This window comes from Pan troglodytes, chromosome 5, assembly GCF_028858775.2.
Source record: "Pan troglodytes isolate AG18354 chromosome 5, NHGRI_mPanTro3-v2.0_pri, whole genome shotgun sequence".
NCBI lineage: Eukaryota > Metazoa > Chordata > Mammalia > Primates > Hominidae > Pan > Pan troglodytes.
In genome coordinates, this window is record NC_072403.2 from 49381443 (window position 1) to 49399664 (window position 18222).

General features: G+C 54.1%; 1 protein-coding gene across 37 annotated transcripts in view; it reads left to right on the forward strand.

Annotated features, from left to right (window-relative positions):
• The window catches only part of TJAP1 (tight junction associated protein 1), a 29052-nt gene extending 10980 nt beyond the window's left edge, over window positions 1-18072 (forward strand). For 5 of the 37 annotated variants that reach the window (XM_063811968.1, XM_024356969.3, XM_009451268.5 and 2 more), the window contains 8 exons: window positions 9387-9484; window positions 10490-10612; window positions 12251-12279; window positions 13036-13197; window positions 13803-13869; window positions 14921-15028; window positions 15143-15226; window positions 16269-18072. In XM_063811968.1, the coding sequence (XP_063668038.1) occupies window positions 10514-10612; window positions 12251-12279; window positions 13036-13197; window positions 13803-13869; window positions 14921-15028; window positions 15143-15226; window positions 16269-17363 (1644 nt within the window). In that variant the 5' untranslated portion in view covers window positions 9387-9484; window positions 10490-10513 and the 3' untranslated portion in view covers window positions 17364-18072. 37 annotated transcript variants of the gene reach the window in all.
• Window positions 18073-18222: the final 150 nt, after the last annotated feature.

Here is an 18222-nt window from a genome sequence, read left to right on the forward strand (position 1 = left end):
GCGATGTGGGCATTGGCACTCCCATCTCACCTGTGTCTCTCCCCTTCACTCATTTCATTTTTGCCTTGGAAAAGAGAAAAATTATCTGATTTCTCAAATCCTATATTCGTGCAGTGAGAGTCCCTGATTTCTGAAAAATTAGCCATGTCACTTGCTGCTCTTTTAAAAGCACACCAGACCCAGTTGGTGTTTTTGTTTTCTTGTGGGTGAGGATTCTGAAGGTCACCTGTCAGTGGCTGTGCTCAGACTAGAGCAGGGGTCAGGGCCTGTTGGAAGAGTTGTTGTCTTTTTTTTCTAGACAGTTGTCTCATCTTCATAGTCAGGCCTTGGCCTATTTGAGCTCTTGGGCTGTAGTCAGAGCAACATGGGGAGCCCAGTGTGTAGGCAATTATTGGAAGTGTTTCCTGTCTGCGTGAATCTTGATCCTAGGCTTGGGAAAAGGCCAGGCCCACCTCTGTGGCCAGGGTGGTGACTCTTCCCTTTTTGCCCTGTGTCATCAGAGAGCCTGCAGGGCTTCCTAGAACAGGAGAGAGGACCCCTCTCTTGTCTTTTCCCTGCCAACATCTTACCCTCTGCTAAGCATCAGTGGGTGTGGATATATGTGTTGCAGTCCTGTCCTCCTGCCCACAAGGGGACACATCTTGTGGGGTCTCTGGAATGCCACTGCTTTTGCCTCATTTGCCTTGCAGTCTGTGAGCTAGAGGTGTCACTTCCCCCAGGGTGGTCTGGAGGCTTCATGGAAGAGTTGTTTCTGCCGTTGATGGGAGAGCTTCTTGCTCGGTTGCTCGTGTTGCTTGTTCTGAGAGGGGAGAATAGTCCCTGTTGCTCCTCTGGGGCTGGTTCGCTGGGAAGTGCCACCCCTGGCCAGGTGGCAGTGTGCAGCCCGTGCTGTTGACTGGCCCAGCTGTAGGCCAGGCACACACTGCCCCATTGTACTGTGCTTTCCGACGCAGCCCTTGTCATAGCCTCTAATCCTTGGGCTGCTTCTCTCCCAGCCCCTCAGAGCCTGTGGGAGGTGGTGGGATGGACTCTGCTGGCACCGGTGCGGGATGGGTTGCAGCTGCAGCTGTGGGTGGCTTTGTTCTTACAGCCTAGCTTTCAGAGTCCTGGTGCAGCCTGGCAGCAGTGTTTGGGGAACAGGCGAGATAGAGGAGCTGAGCCCCTTCTCCAACAGCCGTCCTCTCTTTCTGTTGACCAACCAGAGAGGCTTTTTGCCTGAGGTCAGCAAGCTGGCCTCCCTGGTTGGCAGGGGGAGTGCTTGGCTTCCATCTGGCATGGTTTCCGGATGGGAGAAAGCCCCTGAGGGTCTGGTGGTAAGTCTGCGATGCTTCCCATCAGGAGAGTGCAGTGTGCAGTGTGTCCCCTTGGGCATCCTGCAGCTTGCCATTCCTCTGCTTTCTCTCTGCAGCTCCGGAGTTGGGCTGCTCACAAACCAAGCTGTCTGTTTATATGGAGTGCCTGGAGGGCGTCTGCCATGAGTGTGTCGCTAACCGCACTAACCAGGAGAGCTGGCTGGTTGGGGAGAAGACACTAACCCTGTGAGTCTGACCTCAGCCAGCTAACCTGCCCTGGGGTGCCACCAGCAGGGCCTCTGTCCTCCATCCCTCCCCGCAGCCTGGCTGCCTCCCTCCTTAGCTTATATCACGCCATCTCCTCTGCTCTCTTGTTCTTACTACCGCGTCCCTCTATTTTCCCAGTCTCCCTTTGCTGTGGGTGGGGATGTGCCCCCTTCACGGCCACCTGCCCATCACCAGCCTGCTGCTGGGCTCCACTGACCACCCCCCACCATCACCCTTCCCCGAGTCAGCAGCGTGCTCTTCACTTCTCCCTTCATACAGAATTGGTTCGAGTTTCTGTTGAATCTGTGCTTTTAGCACAGAGTTTGAGAAGATCTCTCAATTACCATGCTGCTGCTGCTTCTCATGCCTCAGAGACAGATGAACTAGAGTGGGAAGGGACTTTTCTCCTAGACCAGATCATTTCCTCCCTTTATCAAGAAGGGAAGGTTGGATAGTGTCCCTGTTACTCTCACCCTAGGATAAGAAGTTAGGATCAGCTGCAAGGTTCTCTTTAGGATTGGGGAGGTAGAGGAAAACCTTGGCCTGGTTCTGGGGAATTCCCTGGGCAGAAGAGTGAAGCTACTTAAACTGAATGCTGGGGCCCCAAACCAGGGACCCATGTGAGATGTCACTCCCACTGGTGACCGTTGCTCTGGGAGGTGGAGTTTGTCCCCCCCCACCTCTTTTCACATCTGGAGTTTCTGGTGGACTTTAGCCATGAAAAGCTGGGAAGGGCGCCTCAGTAGAGTAGGGGCAGGACCTGGCTTCGGATTCCACACTGGGCTCAGAAAAGGTCCTGGCCTCAGACTGGGAGATGGGTGAGTGCAGCCTGGCGTGGAGAAGCTCCCACGCAGTCCCTTCTCCCTCCAGGCTTGGGAAGGAGAGGCAGGTCTGGAGATCATGAGAAAGTTGATTGCCTGTTGTTTCCTGGTGTTCCACACAGGTCACTCTAGATAGACTGTGGCTTCGGCTTCTGGAGGCAGTGTGGTGCTGGGGAGACTGGACAGGGGGAGCTTGAGAACAGAAGGCCGCCTAAGTGGATTCTGTTCCCCTTGGGCTGGGTGAGAGAAGACAGCAGCCTACCAGCATTGGGTGGGAGCTTGTAAATGGGAGAGGGTGTGTTATGGGCCCGGAGCGAGGAGGATAGCACTCCCGAGCGGGATGATGATTTCTCGGAGGTTGATAGATTAAGAGACCAAAGTTGGTAGGGGATATCCATGTTGACGAGAAATATCTTCTTGTATTTTTGGGTTTTTTTGAGACAGAGTTTCGCTCTTGTTGCCCAGGCTGGAGTGCAATGGTGTGATCTCGGCTCACTGCAACCTCCGCCTCCCAGGTTTAAGCGATTCTCTTACCTCAGCCTCCCGAGTAGCTGGGATTACAGGCATGCACCACCACACCCGGCTCATTTTGTACTTTTAGTAGAGACGGGGTTTCTCCATGTTGGTCAGGCTGGTCTCGAACTCCCAACCTCAGGTGATCTGCCCGCCTTGGCCTCCCAAAGTGTTGGGATTACAGGTATGAGCCACTGTGCCTGGCCCGATGAGAAATATCTTGATGAAAATGCACTATGTCCGGTAAATGAATATATGTACTATGTAGTATTAAGGATTTATAGTACTGATCAATATCCATGTGGAAATGAATTTTATTATATGATTAATAATAGTGAATGTATGATAGTTGATTAAGGAATAAACAATACCTATTTATATGCATGTGGATTGAGCTTATAATGTATTATATATGAGTGTACTATGTACAAATAAACATTTATAGTACTATATATTATTCATGGGGACTAGCAGTAATGCAGAGATGTTTAGGGACCCCAAATGGGGAGTTAACAAGCTGGAGGCTTTCTTGACTTGGCTCTGACCAGGAAAGCAAAAGGGCCTGGAGTTGAGGCCTGGTTGAGGGCCGGTCCTTCACTTTGGCCTTTCTTAGGAGAGGGCATGGGGTCTAATGTCAAATGCAGGCTATGACCTTGGGGATTTCCTGCCCTCTTTTTTTGCAGGGAGGGGTTGGTTTGCCTGGCTCTTTAGCCCCTTGTTCCTGTGAAGTGTTTGTCTGGATGTGAGGCCAGGTGGATGGACTTGGAAGTGTTTGCTCATGTGGGAGCCAGATGAGCTCTCACAGGTCACCAGCACTGTTCTGAGTCCTCAGGATTGCTTTGGGGCAGAATAATTCCCACTCTTTTTGGCTTTCAAAACCCTGTCAATCTGTTTGGTTTAGAGTAGGCAGGGGGCCAGGTCAGGGCTGCAGGCAACTTGTCCCAAGAGGGTGAGGTTGTACTTGCCCAGAGGGCTGGCGGGCATAGCTGTTGGAGGGGCAGCAGGGCTGGTCTGGGCACAGACTGACATCTTCTAGCCTTGTCTTCAGCCCAGAGCAGAACCTCTGCCCAGTCCCCACCCTATGAGCTGTTGGCTGCCTGCCTGCCACGCGCCTGGGATTGCTGAAGGCTTTACTCATGTATCTCAGGAACAGCTGCATGCCGGAAACTGGGGGCTGGTGGCAAGCAGGAGGGGTACCCCAGAGACGATGTGGGAGAGGCCGAACCCAGTTTTGGTGGGATCAGCCCACTGCTCCGGGGGACTGCTATTCATGGGGAGTCAGTGGGAGAGGGGCTGTATTAATGGTGCAAGGAGTGGGGATCTTCATGAGCAATCCCCAGGACCAAGGCCAGGTCACCTGGTTCCAGGGCTTACCCTTGCAGGGTGACCATTTGTGTTCCTTGGACATCAGTTGGGGGCAGAGACTGGATTTCAGAGGCTTGAGAAGCGGCCAGACTTGTGTGGCGGGAGTGTAGCTGACCCCCACTGGGGCACAGCTTCCCACAGGCTTGCAGACTTCAGAGACTCCACATCCAGCACTTACAGCTCAGGACAGTTCCTGAAGGGGAGGCTCCAGTCCCTGTGTGATCAGACATTTGTGTTTTAGTGGTTGATGAGGGGCTTTAGGAAGGGCTTGTATTTATTATTATTTATTTATACCCTGCTGGGTTCCAAGGGAATTAAGGTGGCATACAACACAGCTGGTGTATTCTGAAACGGCTGGGTGTTCCTTTCATTTTAAAAGCAGTAGCGATTACTAACTTCCGTTTGACTTTGCTTGGTTGAATTATGAAGAAGAGCTTGGATGATTTTCATGGTAATGTGTGGGCCCTTCCTGATTCAGAAGGTTGTGTTCATTGACTCCTTAAGGTCTCTCACTTGCTTGATTCATTGACAGCTGAGAGCAGAAAGGCTTCGTAGTAGGTTCAGAAATTATCTGAACCCAGATAAACTGATGGGGCCACAATTACCTGAAGTAGGTATTGGTGATGTGGAGAGTAGGGAGGTAGTTGCTCTCTAGGGCAAGCTAGCTGCTCCAGGATCAGGAGAGTTGTGGAGTGAGGTAGTAGTGCAGAACGTGGGGAGCTGGAGGAGATGTTTGGTAGGGAAGGCTGAAGTTGGAAAAGCCAAAAAACCATATCCAGTCTGGATTCCTGTCTCCCTCTCCTGGGCTGGTGTTGAAGGGATGGCCTCAGCCTCAGCTGGGAGAAGGATGGATGCTTGAACCTCCTTTCCTCTTCTGCATCTCTGACTTTGCCTGAGCTTTAGGCAGAACCCCGGAAAGGATGGCAGAAGGGAAGTGGGACGGCATCTTTGGCTCTTGGGCTGGAAACTTTTTGCTGTTGCTCCTATGGGTGCTTGCTGGGAACGGTAAGATAGTATATTGGGGAGCAGCAGGATTCTGAAGAGTTTTCTCTCTCATACCACTCTGTCTCTAGCAACAGCAATCTTCCACCACGGTGGAAGCCCCTGATCAAATATGCGTACCCACAGAAGGGAGCAGGTATAAGTCCCACCTCCTGGTTAAAGAGTGATGCTTGGCAAATTTTTTGTCCTTTTATTAAAGGACACTGCTCAGCCAGCTTCTGGTACAGATCATGCCTTACACCTATCTCTGTCTACACTCTGCTCAGCTGTTCAGAGGGTTCACAGTGCAGCTCTGCTGTGCGTGCCGAGTCCCATTTCTAATGAAAGTAGACTTTGTTCTCTGAAGGCAGCTAATCGTGCCCCATGGGCTGTAATCAGGGAGAAGGTATTTAATACAGGGCAGGCGGCAACAGGCGGCCTGCACCGACTGGCAAATTGCAACATGGCAATTAGGAAGCTATCACCCCTCTCTCCACCCCAGCAGATATGAAGTAGAGTCTTTCCTTTGAACTGATTTTTGAGTAAGCAAAGAATGAATGCTATGCAGAGCATGGCAGAAGCTGGGGTTGGATGGGGTAGGATGCAGCAGGGGCAGGGAGGGTTGAGGAGAGTCCCTTTTCCTTCTCACTTCACCTTCATGGGATGGGGAAGGGTTGCTGCTACTCTGGGTGTCTCCCTCAACACTGCCTGCAGGTCCAGCCCAAGAAGCCCCAGGCCACGCTAGGTCAGCGAGAGGTTTTAACCTAGGCCTCAACCTTTCTCCCAGGGCATAGCTGTTCTTATAGAACAGACCCAGCACATTATCTGGTAGTCCAACATCCTGAGTCATCTGCCCTCAGTTCCTCAAGGCTTAGGTTTAGTTTGGGGTGGGGGTGGGAGTGGGATTCTTCCTTGTTGATTTCCTTTTTTTTTTTTGAGACGGAGTCTCTGTCTCCCAGGCTGGAGTGTAGTGGCACGATCTGGGCTCACTGCAGTCTCCACCTCCTGGGTTCAATTTTTGTAGAGACAGGGTTTCACCATGTTGGCCAGGCAGCTCTCGAACTCCTGACCTCAAGTGATCCGCCTGCCTTGGCCTCCCACAGTGCTGGGATTACAGGCGTGAGCCACCATGTCGGGCCAGCTCTGTTGATTTCCTGATCTTCCTCCAGAAGACCATTTTCTGGGAGGTGCCCTGGAGCCAGCTCAGCATCCAGAGGCCAGGAGGCCCCAGAGGCTGTCCTTGGCTGCTGCTCGCTCATCATGGGCCATGGCCCATTCTGAGTTGTCCAGCTGCTCTCCTTTGGGACCTTTTCTTCCCCACATGGGATTGGGAGTCCTCCTTGGGCTGAAACACTCCAAGGCAACTTGGGAAACCTTTGGGTGAAGGAGATGTGGCCAGGGGAGGCTGCACCTGGTAGCTGGGTCTTCCTAGAGGGACCACTCTGATGCCATCTGCCTCACCCCTTTACCTTCTCCCAGCTTGCAGGCCAAGTGTCCCGATGCTTCTCTCTTTGTTGTCCACTGCACCATGCATCACTGTCCTCCTTGGGTCTGTCCGGACTTTCCCTGCACACCTTCCTTGCCTCCAGTCAAGGACTGTGGGCTGCCAGGCCCGTTGTATTCCTGTTCATTGCTGGAACTGTGGGCCCCTAATGGGCTGGATTTGGGGCACTCAGCAGATTTCAGAAGTTGGAGCTAGGGCCTGGGTGTTGGGCACACCCTGTGTTTATGGACACAGGGCAGGAAGTGGTTGGTACACATCTCCCTCGCAGCCTGGTGTTGAGGAACACCATGGGCCCCCTGGTGGATTGTCTTCCCAGTGGGCATTGCCTTCTGCTTCCTTAGTTGGGAGTGGTTTCCCATACCTGTAACTCTGACGTGCGTGGAAAGAATAGGCTCTGGCAGAGAGAATAACCTCCCATCACCACCACCCCCATCCCCAGAGAGTCTGTCTGCATTTACTGCCCGTCCCACTGCCAGCCACCTTCTCAGGGTACTCCTTGCCTAGCAAGCCAGATCGCCTCTGGCCATGGAAGCCCTGGGGATAAATATGTGCTGTAGGGCCAGGGAGTGGGGCTTGAGGTCAGGGTGAGGCAGGAGGAGCTAGAGGATGTGTGGCAACTAGAGCCAGGGCTGCAGGGTGTGGAGTGAAGCAGCCTTCCCTACAGGATTGCTGGACACCCAAGTGCGTTCGTGTCCTCCCTGCCTGCCTGCCGTTCATGCAGGTGTCTCGGTACCAAGAGGACAGCACAGGCCTTGCCAGGAATAGGGACAAGGGAGTACAGAGGAATAGAGGAGGGGCACACAAAGGGGCCTGCAGAGAGAAAGGGCTTCCTGAGATGACTGGGGAGCACATAGGGGAAGGGAGCTGGGACCTGGACCCTCTGTAGAGAAGGGGAAAGGCAGAGACCAACTCTCTGAGCTGCCCCTTTACTTTGTAGAAGTTCTTGACTGCTCGCATCTCTCACTCTTCCATCTCTGGCCGTACCCTGTTTTCCAACTCACGCACCTCACACATTTACCCTCTGAGTATCAGAATCCACATACCTAGGTGGGTTTGGGACTTTCTAGGCCTCTCCCTCAGGCCATAGGAGCACCCATCCCGGGCTCCTCTGGAGGGGCAGCCCGAAGGAACCTGTTGGGGTAACTTGTTTGCTCCCCACACCCCGGGAATGTGCCGTCCTTTCAGGCCCGCCCACCCGGATTCCTGTGCAGGGAGTCAGCCGACACAACATGTTGCATGTGCCCTGTGGGGACACGTTCTGCCTCCTGTCAGTGGGAGGAGGCTGGCGGCCGTGCCTGTGCTGCCGCACCTCAGTTCCCCACCGAACCCCAAACCAGGGCCCAGGCTGTCCAGACAGAGGAGGGAGACCACTCCTGCTTCCCCACCCTCCCTACCCTCTCACCATTCTCCCTGCCCCAGGCCCTGTTGGAATGTGACAGGAGTCATGGCCAGGGCATGTCCCGACAGTGGGAACACATGCTTTAGCCCGCAAGGCTTCCCTCAGCCTCCAGCTCTGTTTAGGTTGATGGGGGCGGGAGGAGATTGTTTTTTCTGCCCAGAAGGCCACCTGAGGTTACTGCCTGATCACTGGTGGCTGCTGCCCCCGTGCTGCAACCCAGCTAATTACAGGTGGGGGCCAGGGAGGGGTGCGCGCCCATCTCTGAACCTCAGGAGGCCGGAGGGGCTCTCACAGGTCACTCAGTCCAGCCACCTCTGTGTAGATAAGGAACTGAGCTATCCAGTGAGGAAGGGCATTACACAGGGCCCCACAGTGTCAGTGCTGAGCCTGGAGCCCAGGTGTCTCCACCTCCCCCGACTGGGGTTTTCTTCGCGAGTGTTCCTCAGCCTTGGCACTCTGGATATTTTCTATTGGGAATCATTTGTGGTGGGAGTTGTCCTATGGTTGTGGGATGACCAAAGCATCCCCGGCTTCTACCCACTAGGTGCCAGTGGCACTCCTTCCCTCCAGGTTTCGACAACCAAAAATGTCTCCAGACACTTGCCAGACGTCCCTGGGGAAGGAGAGTGGGCGCCAGACGTCCCTGGGGAAGGAGGGTGGACAGAATTGCCTTGTTGAGAGCTACTGCTCTGTGTTGCTCCCTTTTCAGATTTCTTCTCCTAGCCCTATGCCTCCTCATTGCAAAGGCCGGTGACCATCATTATACACCAAATAGCCTTGGGCCTCCTTCTGGAAATGCTAGGTGCTCTCTTTCCATCATTTTCTCTATCTTCTTGGATCTCTGTGAGGCTTTTTCCTGGTGTTCTCATTTGTAACCCATGCTCCCCAAATCTCTTAGTTGTTTCCAAACTCTGAGAGGCTTGGGAGATGAGGACCGATGTGGAGTAGGGACAGGACGGAACCGGACCTATTCCAGAATTGGGCAATGTGCTGAGACCATGAACACACAGACACACGTATCTCATCTGGGCCTGTGACAGTACTGTCATGGAGAAAGGCAGGAACCCAGTGTTTCCAGTCATCTGCCTCCAGCCGCTTTCCCCTCAGGCCCTCTGTTTCATGGCCTTCCTGCCGTGGTTCTCCCTGGGGGGCCTTCCAGGTCCCAGACTGGGCAGCAGGCCTGTAGCACTGACAGACAGGCGGCTGACACCTGGTTTCCACTTTCTTCTCTTCTCTGGTTTCAGGAGCTGTTGGCTAAAGGAAGTGGAGGGGCCGTGGGATGCGGAGAGCCGAGGGCTAACTCCCGGACAGCGGAACAGAGAGAGCTGCCGACAAACAGACGGTATGTCCCTGATGAGGCCTGTGCCCTCAGCCTGGCTCTCTTCTGGGGAGGGGCAGGTGAGGGGGCAGCCAAGTGTTCTCTCTCGGTGGGGGCTGGTGAAAAGAGTGGTGGAGGCCACAGGGGTTTGGTCATCAGTGGCTGAGGCCAGAGAGCTCTCTTGGGCCTTGAGACTCCCACTGGGGATCCTGGATTGTATCCCCAAACTCACATTTTTGGTTATGATTTTTTTTTTAAACTAACATTTATTCAACATTTCCTAAGTGCTTTACATCATCTTCCCAACAACCCTATGAAGTTGGTGCTATTCTTAACTGGAATCAGTAGCTCACACCTATAATCCCAGCACTTTGGAAGGCCAAGACAGAGGGATTGCTTGAGCTTGAGAGTTTGAGCCTGGGCAACAAAGTGAGACGCTGTGTACAAAAAATAGCCAGGTGCAGTGGCACATGCTTGTGGTCCGAGCTACACAGAAGGCTGAGGCAGGAGGATTACTTGAGCCCAGGAGGTCGAGGCTGCAGTGAGCCAAGATTGCGCCACTACACTCCAGCCTGGGCAACAGAGCAAGACCCTGTCTCAAAAAAAAGAAAAGAAAAAAAGAAATTGATGCTGTTTTATCGCTAATTTAGAGTTGAGAAAAGTAATGCATAGAGAGCAGTTTTACCTTCTGAGGCCTTCAGAGCCCACAAAGGAGAGTGGTAAGGAGGGTGGTGGGCTGCTTTGAAGCTCCCTGTCCCACTCTTAGAACCTAGGTGTTCAGGCCCTAGGCCCTGCCTTTCCCACCCATCTGTTCCCCGTTGGACCCATGCCCCACCCTCCAGCACTCCTTTGACCTATGGGGACTGACACACCTAAGTCCTGCCCCTCTAGTGACTCCAGTAATGGCCCAGGCCTGTCAGCCTATGTGGTGGCCTCAACATATGTCCCCTTTCGCCATCTTTGTTTTTTCTCAGTCCAGAGTCCTTCTGGCCACATCTCTGAGCCTGCCTCCTTCTTGCTTCTCAGCAGGCGGAGGAGCCGTCATCTCCCAGAATGACTAGTGCCGCCCCTGCTAAGAAACCCTACCGTAAGGCACCACCAGAGCATCGGGAGCTGCGTTTGGAAATTCCTGGATCCCGGCTTGAGCAGGAGGTCAGCAAGACTGGTATCCCAGCCTGACCGGCAGAGGCAAGGCCCCTGAGGCTGGGTGTCTGGCTGACTTCTCCTGCCTGAGCTTCTGGTCCTGAGTTGGGGTGAGAGTGGGCCTTGCTGTTGCAGGCCTGAGGTCTCCTAGCCGCAGTAGTGCAGGTGGGGGCAATGTAGGCTCAAGGGGGACTGTCTGTGAGTATATGTCCACATGTCAGGGAACCCCTGAGTCTTCGTAGCTTAGCAGAAATGATCCCATATGATATTCTCCCTGCAAGAGGCAGCCCAGTAGACTGAGGGGTCCTAATCTGCTGGTGGTTGGGACTCTGGTCCTCCGTAGTGTAGAGCCATTCAACCTGTGGCCCCTTTGGGGCATATCAGGAGGCAGTGCTACAGCCACTTCCCACCAGCACAGCTGCTCTTCATTGTCCCCAGGAAGTCCAGCCCTTCCTCCAGCTTTGCTTTGTTTGGCTAACATTTGTTGAATACGTACTCCCTGCCAGGAACTGTTAGGTCCGGACTCTGCTCTTCGGGGCCTATAGTCAGCTGCAAAACATTGGCTCTCCTCCCCCATTAACTTCACTCAGGCAGAAACGAGGGCCACAGTGGTTTACTGCCCTTGCAGCCATATCTCCATCTGGTCACAGTGCGTGGAGCACATTTAAAGAACCTGAGACGCAGCATGTGCTGAGCATCAGGCATACTGTAGCCTGCTTTGGTCAGATTCAAGGTAGAAAAGCCATGACTTGCTCATTTCAGTTCAGGGAACATTAAATTAAGATGCCAGCTATTATGCTAGGTGCTACCCAGCGAGCATTACCTCAGTTTTATAAATGAGGGAACTAAGGCTCGGTGAGGTGAAGGCTGTATAATCAGTATGCAGTAGAATAGGGTGAAATCCAGTTGTCAGAGTCAATGGACAAAGGAAGCCACCTACCTCCATTTTCTGCCAGAGGCTGCACTTCTGAAGCAGTCAGTTCCACATAGAATAGGCCCCTTGATGTTTCCCTCTCGCGATAGCAGGGGCCTGCTCTGCTTTGTGGTTGGCTGAACTTGACTCTTGAGCCATGACCGCCATAGGGGTTTGGGGAAGATGGGGCAGGAGGTTAAAAGACAGACAAGGCACTTCCTTCCCTTAGTCAGGATTAGTCCTCTTCTCCCATGCACTTGTTCTTCCTGAGCCTCTGCAAGGGCCTGATTCTGCCTGTATCTTCATCCCAAGGCTGAGGGCTTTGTCAGAGCTCAGAACTCGTGTGTATAGTTCAGCCTGACTTTTCTGGAAGGTCTCTGCCATACCTGTGTGGATACAGGACCCACCAGGAGCCGAGTGAACAGCTGAGAGGCTGTCTGCCCCTGGGGAGAGGTAGCTTGGGTGCCAGGACTTATTTGAAACTGGCTTTAGGATTGGATTAAGGGTGAAGGTTGGAAGAGGTTCTTGAATCTTCTGGTTGGCATGGGAGAGGGTAATCGAGGCTTGTCCCAGCATTACTGAATTGCTTCCATCTGTAGAGAGCCCTACAGCCCTCTTCTGCTATAAGAGTCTTTGGGCTTCACACCTGAGCCTTCTTGTGGCTATTCGGAGGGTGAGCCAGCCGGGGGTCCAGTGGTCCAGAGCTGAGCCTCAAGCCTCTCTTTTTTGCCTAGGAACCCCTGACTGATGCAGAAAGGATGAAGTGAGTATCTGCTACCTGAGATACTGCCCTGCCTCAACTCTGTCCCTCTTAGCTCCAGGCTAGACTGTTGGTACAGTTGGACTTTCCCTTGGAGTAGGTAGAAGTAAAGGTTGGGATGGGTTGTTTTAGGGACTCTGGGAGGAGTTTTGATGTTGTGGATATTTTTTCTGGAAAATGGGATTTTATTGTTCCATGGGCTTCAAGAGAGCGTAGAATCAGGAGGCGAATGGCTCTGAGGGCCCTGCTCTTCTTGCTAAGGAGCCCTTCCCCAGCTCCTGGCTCCTGTACCAGCTGCCACCCTTACAGCCCTTTCTTAGCCACATGAGGCCTCTGGAGAGGAGGGCAGTGCTGGGCTGGATTTCCAAGAGATGAATAATGGAGAAGCCTGATTGTGCAGTGGGGAAACTGGAGCTGGGGGCTTGGTGGCCAGCTGACATGGGCTGTAACCAGAGACAGGCTGGGAGCCATATCCCTACCCCCAATTCTTTATTTCCATTCTCCAATAGTGAAGGGAGGCTGGACTGTCCCCTACCATCCCCTCTTCCTCCCCTGACCCTCCAACCCAGGCTGTGTTCCCAGGGCCAGCAGGCCTATGAAATATGCTGCCTTAGACTCAGACTAAGACTCCAGGAGTTTCCCTGCCCTGGTTGCCTGTCCTCATGTCATCCCTTCCTTCCTGAGCCCACTCTGGAGCTCCAGGGCATGCCCTTCTATCTCTCATATCCCTCTGCCCTTGATCCCACAACACCCTGCCAGGCTCTTACAGCAGGAGAATGAAGAGCTTCGCCGGCGCCTGGCCTCCGCCACCAGACGCACTGAGGCCCTGGAACGTGAGCTGGAAATTGGGCAGGACTGCCTGGAGCTGGAGCTGGGCCAGAGCCGCGAGGAGCTGGACAAATTTAAGGATAAGTTCCGCAGGTGTGGGAATGAGGGGCCAGACACACACACACACACACACACACACACACACACACACACACACTCTCTCTCTCTCTCTCTCTCTCTCTCTCTCTCTCTCTCTCTCTCTCTCTCTCTCTCCTTTCATAGGAGGTTAGCTGGAAGATGCCTTAGAGATCATCTAATTCCTATTAGAAAACTGGATAAGTTCTGCAGGTGTGGGAATGCGGGGCCACACACGCGCGCGCGCACACACACACACACACTCACTCTCTCTCTGTCTCTCTCCTTTCATAGGAGGTTAGCTGGAAGATGCCTTAGAGATCATCTAATTCCTATTAAAAAACTGGCTAAGTTCTGCAGGTGTGGGAATGAGGGACCAGACACACACACACACACACACACACACACACACACACACACTCTCTCTCTCTCTCTCTCTCTCTCTCCCTCCCCTTTCATAGGAGGTTAGCTGGAAGATGCCTTAGAGATCATCTAATTCCTATTAGAAAACTGAAGTTCTTGAGGGAGAATGACATGTTCAAGATCCCCTATCGGGGAGGCTGAACAGAGCCTGAAGAACAGGATCTTGACCCAGGGATGTGCCTTGTATTATCCCTTTTCAGGCTGCAGAACAGCTACACGGCTTCCCAGCGGACCAACCAGGAGTTGGAGGACAAGCTGCACACACTGGTAATCTGTCTGGGAGGGCAGCTTGGTGGGCACTGTGCTCATAGCATAGCAGGGGGCCAGGATTTGCCAGGGGAATGCCACTCTGCCCTGGGGCTTGGGGGAGATGGTGGGATGGAGCAGTGGTGGGGGTACTGCAGTGTGCTCTGCAAGTCAAGACTGTCTTAATGCTCACACTGTTTCTCTTCTTTCCTCGTCTCCCCCTCATGCTGCCACCGTTGCTGCTGCACTCTCCTCTCAGGCCTCTCTTAGCCACAGCTGGATTTTTGCAGTTGCGTCTGAGTTTGTGTGTCTTCTCCCTTGCCCTGGCCTTCTCCTCAGCTGAGATCTGGGATTGTGGGCCCTGGCTATTACCCTGTGCCCCTTGAGTACACCCGCTCCTTTCTCTTCCCTGTATGAGGCCCGTTTAACTGTCAATGCCTCCCTCCCAGGAGAGAGCTGGGGAGCCTAGCCTGCTCTGCCCCTGGCTCTGGTAGAGGTACTGATTGATGTCTCCACTGAACACCCAAAGCTTCTTGGCTGCAGTGGCAGCAAGCCCAGGCTGTGGGAGGGGGGAGGGGAGGCTGCAGATCCAGTCCCTGAACGGGAGATCAGAAGGCTACTTTTGAGCCTGCAGCTTGCTCCCTGCTCAACAAGGCGCCCTGGCTGCCACCGCGCCCTGCTTTCTCTTCCCTCTCCTAGCCTGACGCTGGAAACAGCTGCACACATAGGAGGCTTCAGCCCCCTGGTTTGCAGTTACTGCCGTTGAGGTACCAGCTGCCTTGCCTGGTGCCCAGAGCCTCTGGAACCTCAGGGGATGGACAGCTCTTATACTGCCTGTGTCCTGGGCCCAGGTGGCAGGAAGTCATGCTAAGAAAGCCCCCACCCCACAGCCAGTCCAGAGAGCGGGAGAGATGCCCAGTCTCCTTCTGTCTGTCCGTCATTTGTCTCTGCTCTGTCCGCCTTGGCTGCCCTAGCACCTGTGGCCTCTTGTGTCTCCAGGATGGGAGGAGGTGGAGGGAGAGGAAGGGCTGGCTAGAGTGTGGGCTGGGTTAACCTCAAGTCTGTGCCTCAGATCAAGAAGGCTGAGATGGATAGGAAGACGCTGGACTGGGAGATTGTGGAGCTGACCAACAAGCTGTTGGATGCCAAGAACACCATCAACAAGCTGGAAGAGCTCAATGTATGTGCGCTTCACTACTCGGGCCTTCCTCACCTGGGGCTAGCTTTGTCCTGGCTCGCCCCTGCTTCCTTGGAGAGGGCTGGGCTGGGCTCTGAAACAGGTCTGTGTCTGTAGGAGCGGTACCGGCTGGACTGCAACCTGGCTGTACAGCTCCTCAAGTGCAACAAGTCCCACTTCCGAAACCACAAGTTTGCCGATGTGAGTAGAACTCACCCCCTCCCTGCCCACACAGACCATTCCGGCCACTGTAGGACTCCTCTAACTCCAGTTTCTGCACCTCTCTCTGTCCTCCTCTTCCCACTTTGCCCTCCTCTTGCCTCCATGTCACCTCTCAAGCCAGTCAACTCTGCCACTGGTTGGTGTCCCGTGTACTGTCCAGGGCCCATCACTAGTTCTGGGGGGCCAGCCCTGTTGGTTTCTGTAACAGAGACAGAGAGAGAAGATCCCAGGCAGGAAGGAGAGGGTAGTCAGAGCTATCTGCCCAAAGAGTACTAAGAGAGGATTAGGCCCATCTGATCATGTTACCCCAAGGGGTAAACTCTAGACCCCACAGCTTCAGGCCCAAGGTTGATGTTGCCTGCAGAAGTAGAAGTAGTAGAGGTATTTTTTTTTTTTTTTGAGTCTTGCTCTGTCGCCTAGGCTGGAGTGCAGTGGCACAATCTCGGCTCACTGCAACCTCCGCCTCCCGGCTTCAAGCAATTCTCCTGCTTCAGCCTCCCAAGTAGCTGGAATTATAGGTGCCCACCACCACGCCTGGCTCATTTTTTTGTCTTTTTAGTAGAGATGGGGTTTCATCGTGTTAGCCAGGATGGTCTCGATCTCCTGACCTCGTGATCCGCCCGCCTCGGCCTCCCAAAGTGCTGGGATTACAGGCATGAGCCACTGTGCCTGGCCTAGAAGTAGAGGTATTTCTAAGGCTACTGGTCTATGCAGATTCTCCAAACTTAAGTATGGTTTGGGCAGAAGCTGGGAGATAGAAGTTTGAGAACATGCCAGCTGCAGCAGCAGATCCGGGTTTAAATCCTGGCCAAGTTAACCAAAGCTTTGAGTTGTCTTCCCCTCTCCAGGCCTATGTGTCTGTGAAGTGAGGGTATACACACTGGCATGCTGTAAGAACAGGAGATAGCGGAGTGCTGAGTACACAGAGGTACTTAAAGGTGGGAGCCATTACTTTCGCCATGAGTCAAGTTGTCTTTGGCTGCGATCATTGATGTCTCTCTTTCCTGCTCTTTTACCTCAGCTGCCCTGTGAGCTACAGGACATGGTTCGGAAACATTTGCACAGTGGTCAAGAGGCCGCCAGCCCAGGTCCTGCTCCCAGCCTAGCCCCAGGGGCTGTGGTGCCTACCTCAGTCATTGCCCGAGTGTTAGAGAAGCCAGAGTCTCTACTGCTCAATTCAGCCCAGTCAGGCAGCGCCGGGCGCCCCTTGGCTGAGGATGTCTTTGTGCATGTGGACATGAGTGAGGGTGTCCCAGGTGATCCAGCCAGTCCCCCGGCCCCTGGCAGCCCCACCCCACAACCCAATGGGGAGTGCCACTCTCTGGGTACTGCCAGGGGCTCCCCGGAGGAAGAGCTGCCCTTGCCAGCCTTTGAGAAGCTGAACCCCTACCCAACCCCATCTCCACCACACCCACTGTATCCTGGCCGCAGGGTAATAGAGTTCTCTGAGGATAAGGTTCAGATCCCCCGCAACAGCCCCCTGCCCAACTGCACTTACGCTACCCGCCAGGCCATTTCCCTGAGCCTGGTAGAGGAGGGGAGTGAGCGGGCCCGCCCCAGCCCAGTGCCCAGCACCCCTGCCTCAGCCCAGGCCTCACCCCACCACCAGCCCAGCCCAGCGCCCCTAACACTCAGTGCCCCAGCTAGCTCTGCCAGCTCTGAAGAGGACCTGCTGGTCAGCTGGCAGCGGGCATTTGTGGACCGTACTCCACCACCTGCTGCTGTGGCCCAGCGCACAGCCTTTGGACGCGATGCCCTCCCTGAGCTGCAGCGCCATTTTGCCCATAGCCCCGCTGACAGAGATGAGGTGGTCCAGGCACCTTCTGCCCGACCCGAAGAGAGTGAGCTTTTGCTACCCACAGAACCTGACTCTGGCTTTCCCAGGGAGGAAGAAGAGCTGAACCTGCCTATCAGTCCTGAGGAAGAGCGCCAGAGCCTGCTGCCCATTAACAGTGGCACAGAGGAGGGGCCAGGCACTTCCCACACCGAGGGCAGGGCCTGGCCACTCCCCAGCTCCAGTCGTCCCCAGCGCAGCCCCAAGAGGATGGGGGTTCACCACCTGCACCGCAAGGACAGCCTGACCCAGGCCCAGGAGCAGGGCAACCTGCTCAACTAGGGTCCCTGCTGGCCTTCCTGCCATTGCTGCACCAGGACTGCAAGGAGTCCCCACACCTTGGCAGCTCAGGGTCCCCAGTCCAAGCCCTTGACCTCTCCTCTATCCAGACCCGCACAGCCGTTTCCTGTGTGGATGGGGTCAGGTTGTGGGCCATGCCAGGCCTGTCAGCTGCGTTGACTGACTGCGGCAGCTTGCCTCATGGTTTTCCCCTTTTCTTAGAATATTTATTCTTCAGAGGTAACATGCAGTTGGGTCTCAAGACCTTTCCTCCAATCAGCCCAACCCAGCCCAGACTGGGCTTTTCTGGGGAGCTGAGGAGTTTATCAGTATTCATCTTCCATCCTCCTTTCATAGTCACAAGTTTTGTTATTTTGTTTTTTTTTTGGGGGGGGTGATGGTGTAATTGTTAACCTCATTTCTGTTTCCTACCTGTTTGCTTCCCCCCCCCCCCCAGTCCTCCGCATGAGCTGTTGCCCTCCAGGGGCCTGGCACAGCTGGCCTTGGGGACGAGGGAGAGGACTGATTCAGGGCCCCCTCAGCTGTCTCCTCCCTCCCTCTGGAAAGGAGGGTGGGGCTCAGGGGCCTCAAGCTGGGCTCTGTGTGAGGCCTGGCCCCCACTCCCAACCTTGGCTCTAGACTGTTACTCTTAAGCTTTGGGAAATTTTCACATTGATGACTATTTTAAAATCAAATAAAACTATTTTACTGATATGGCCTAACTTGTCTTAATGACCTCCCCTCTCCCACTTTTCTCCCCATTTGTAAGTATTCCCAGTCCTAGTCTCATCCTAGTCGGCTAGTGACTCCCCCTCGCCCCACTCTGCCTAGGGTTTCCCTAGGCACAGAGCATCAGGGAGCG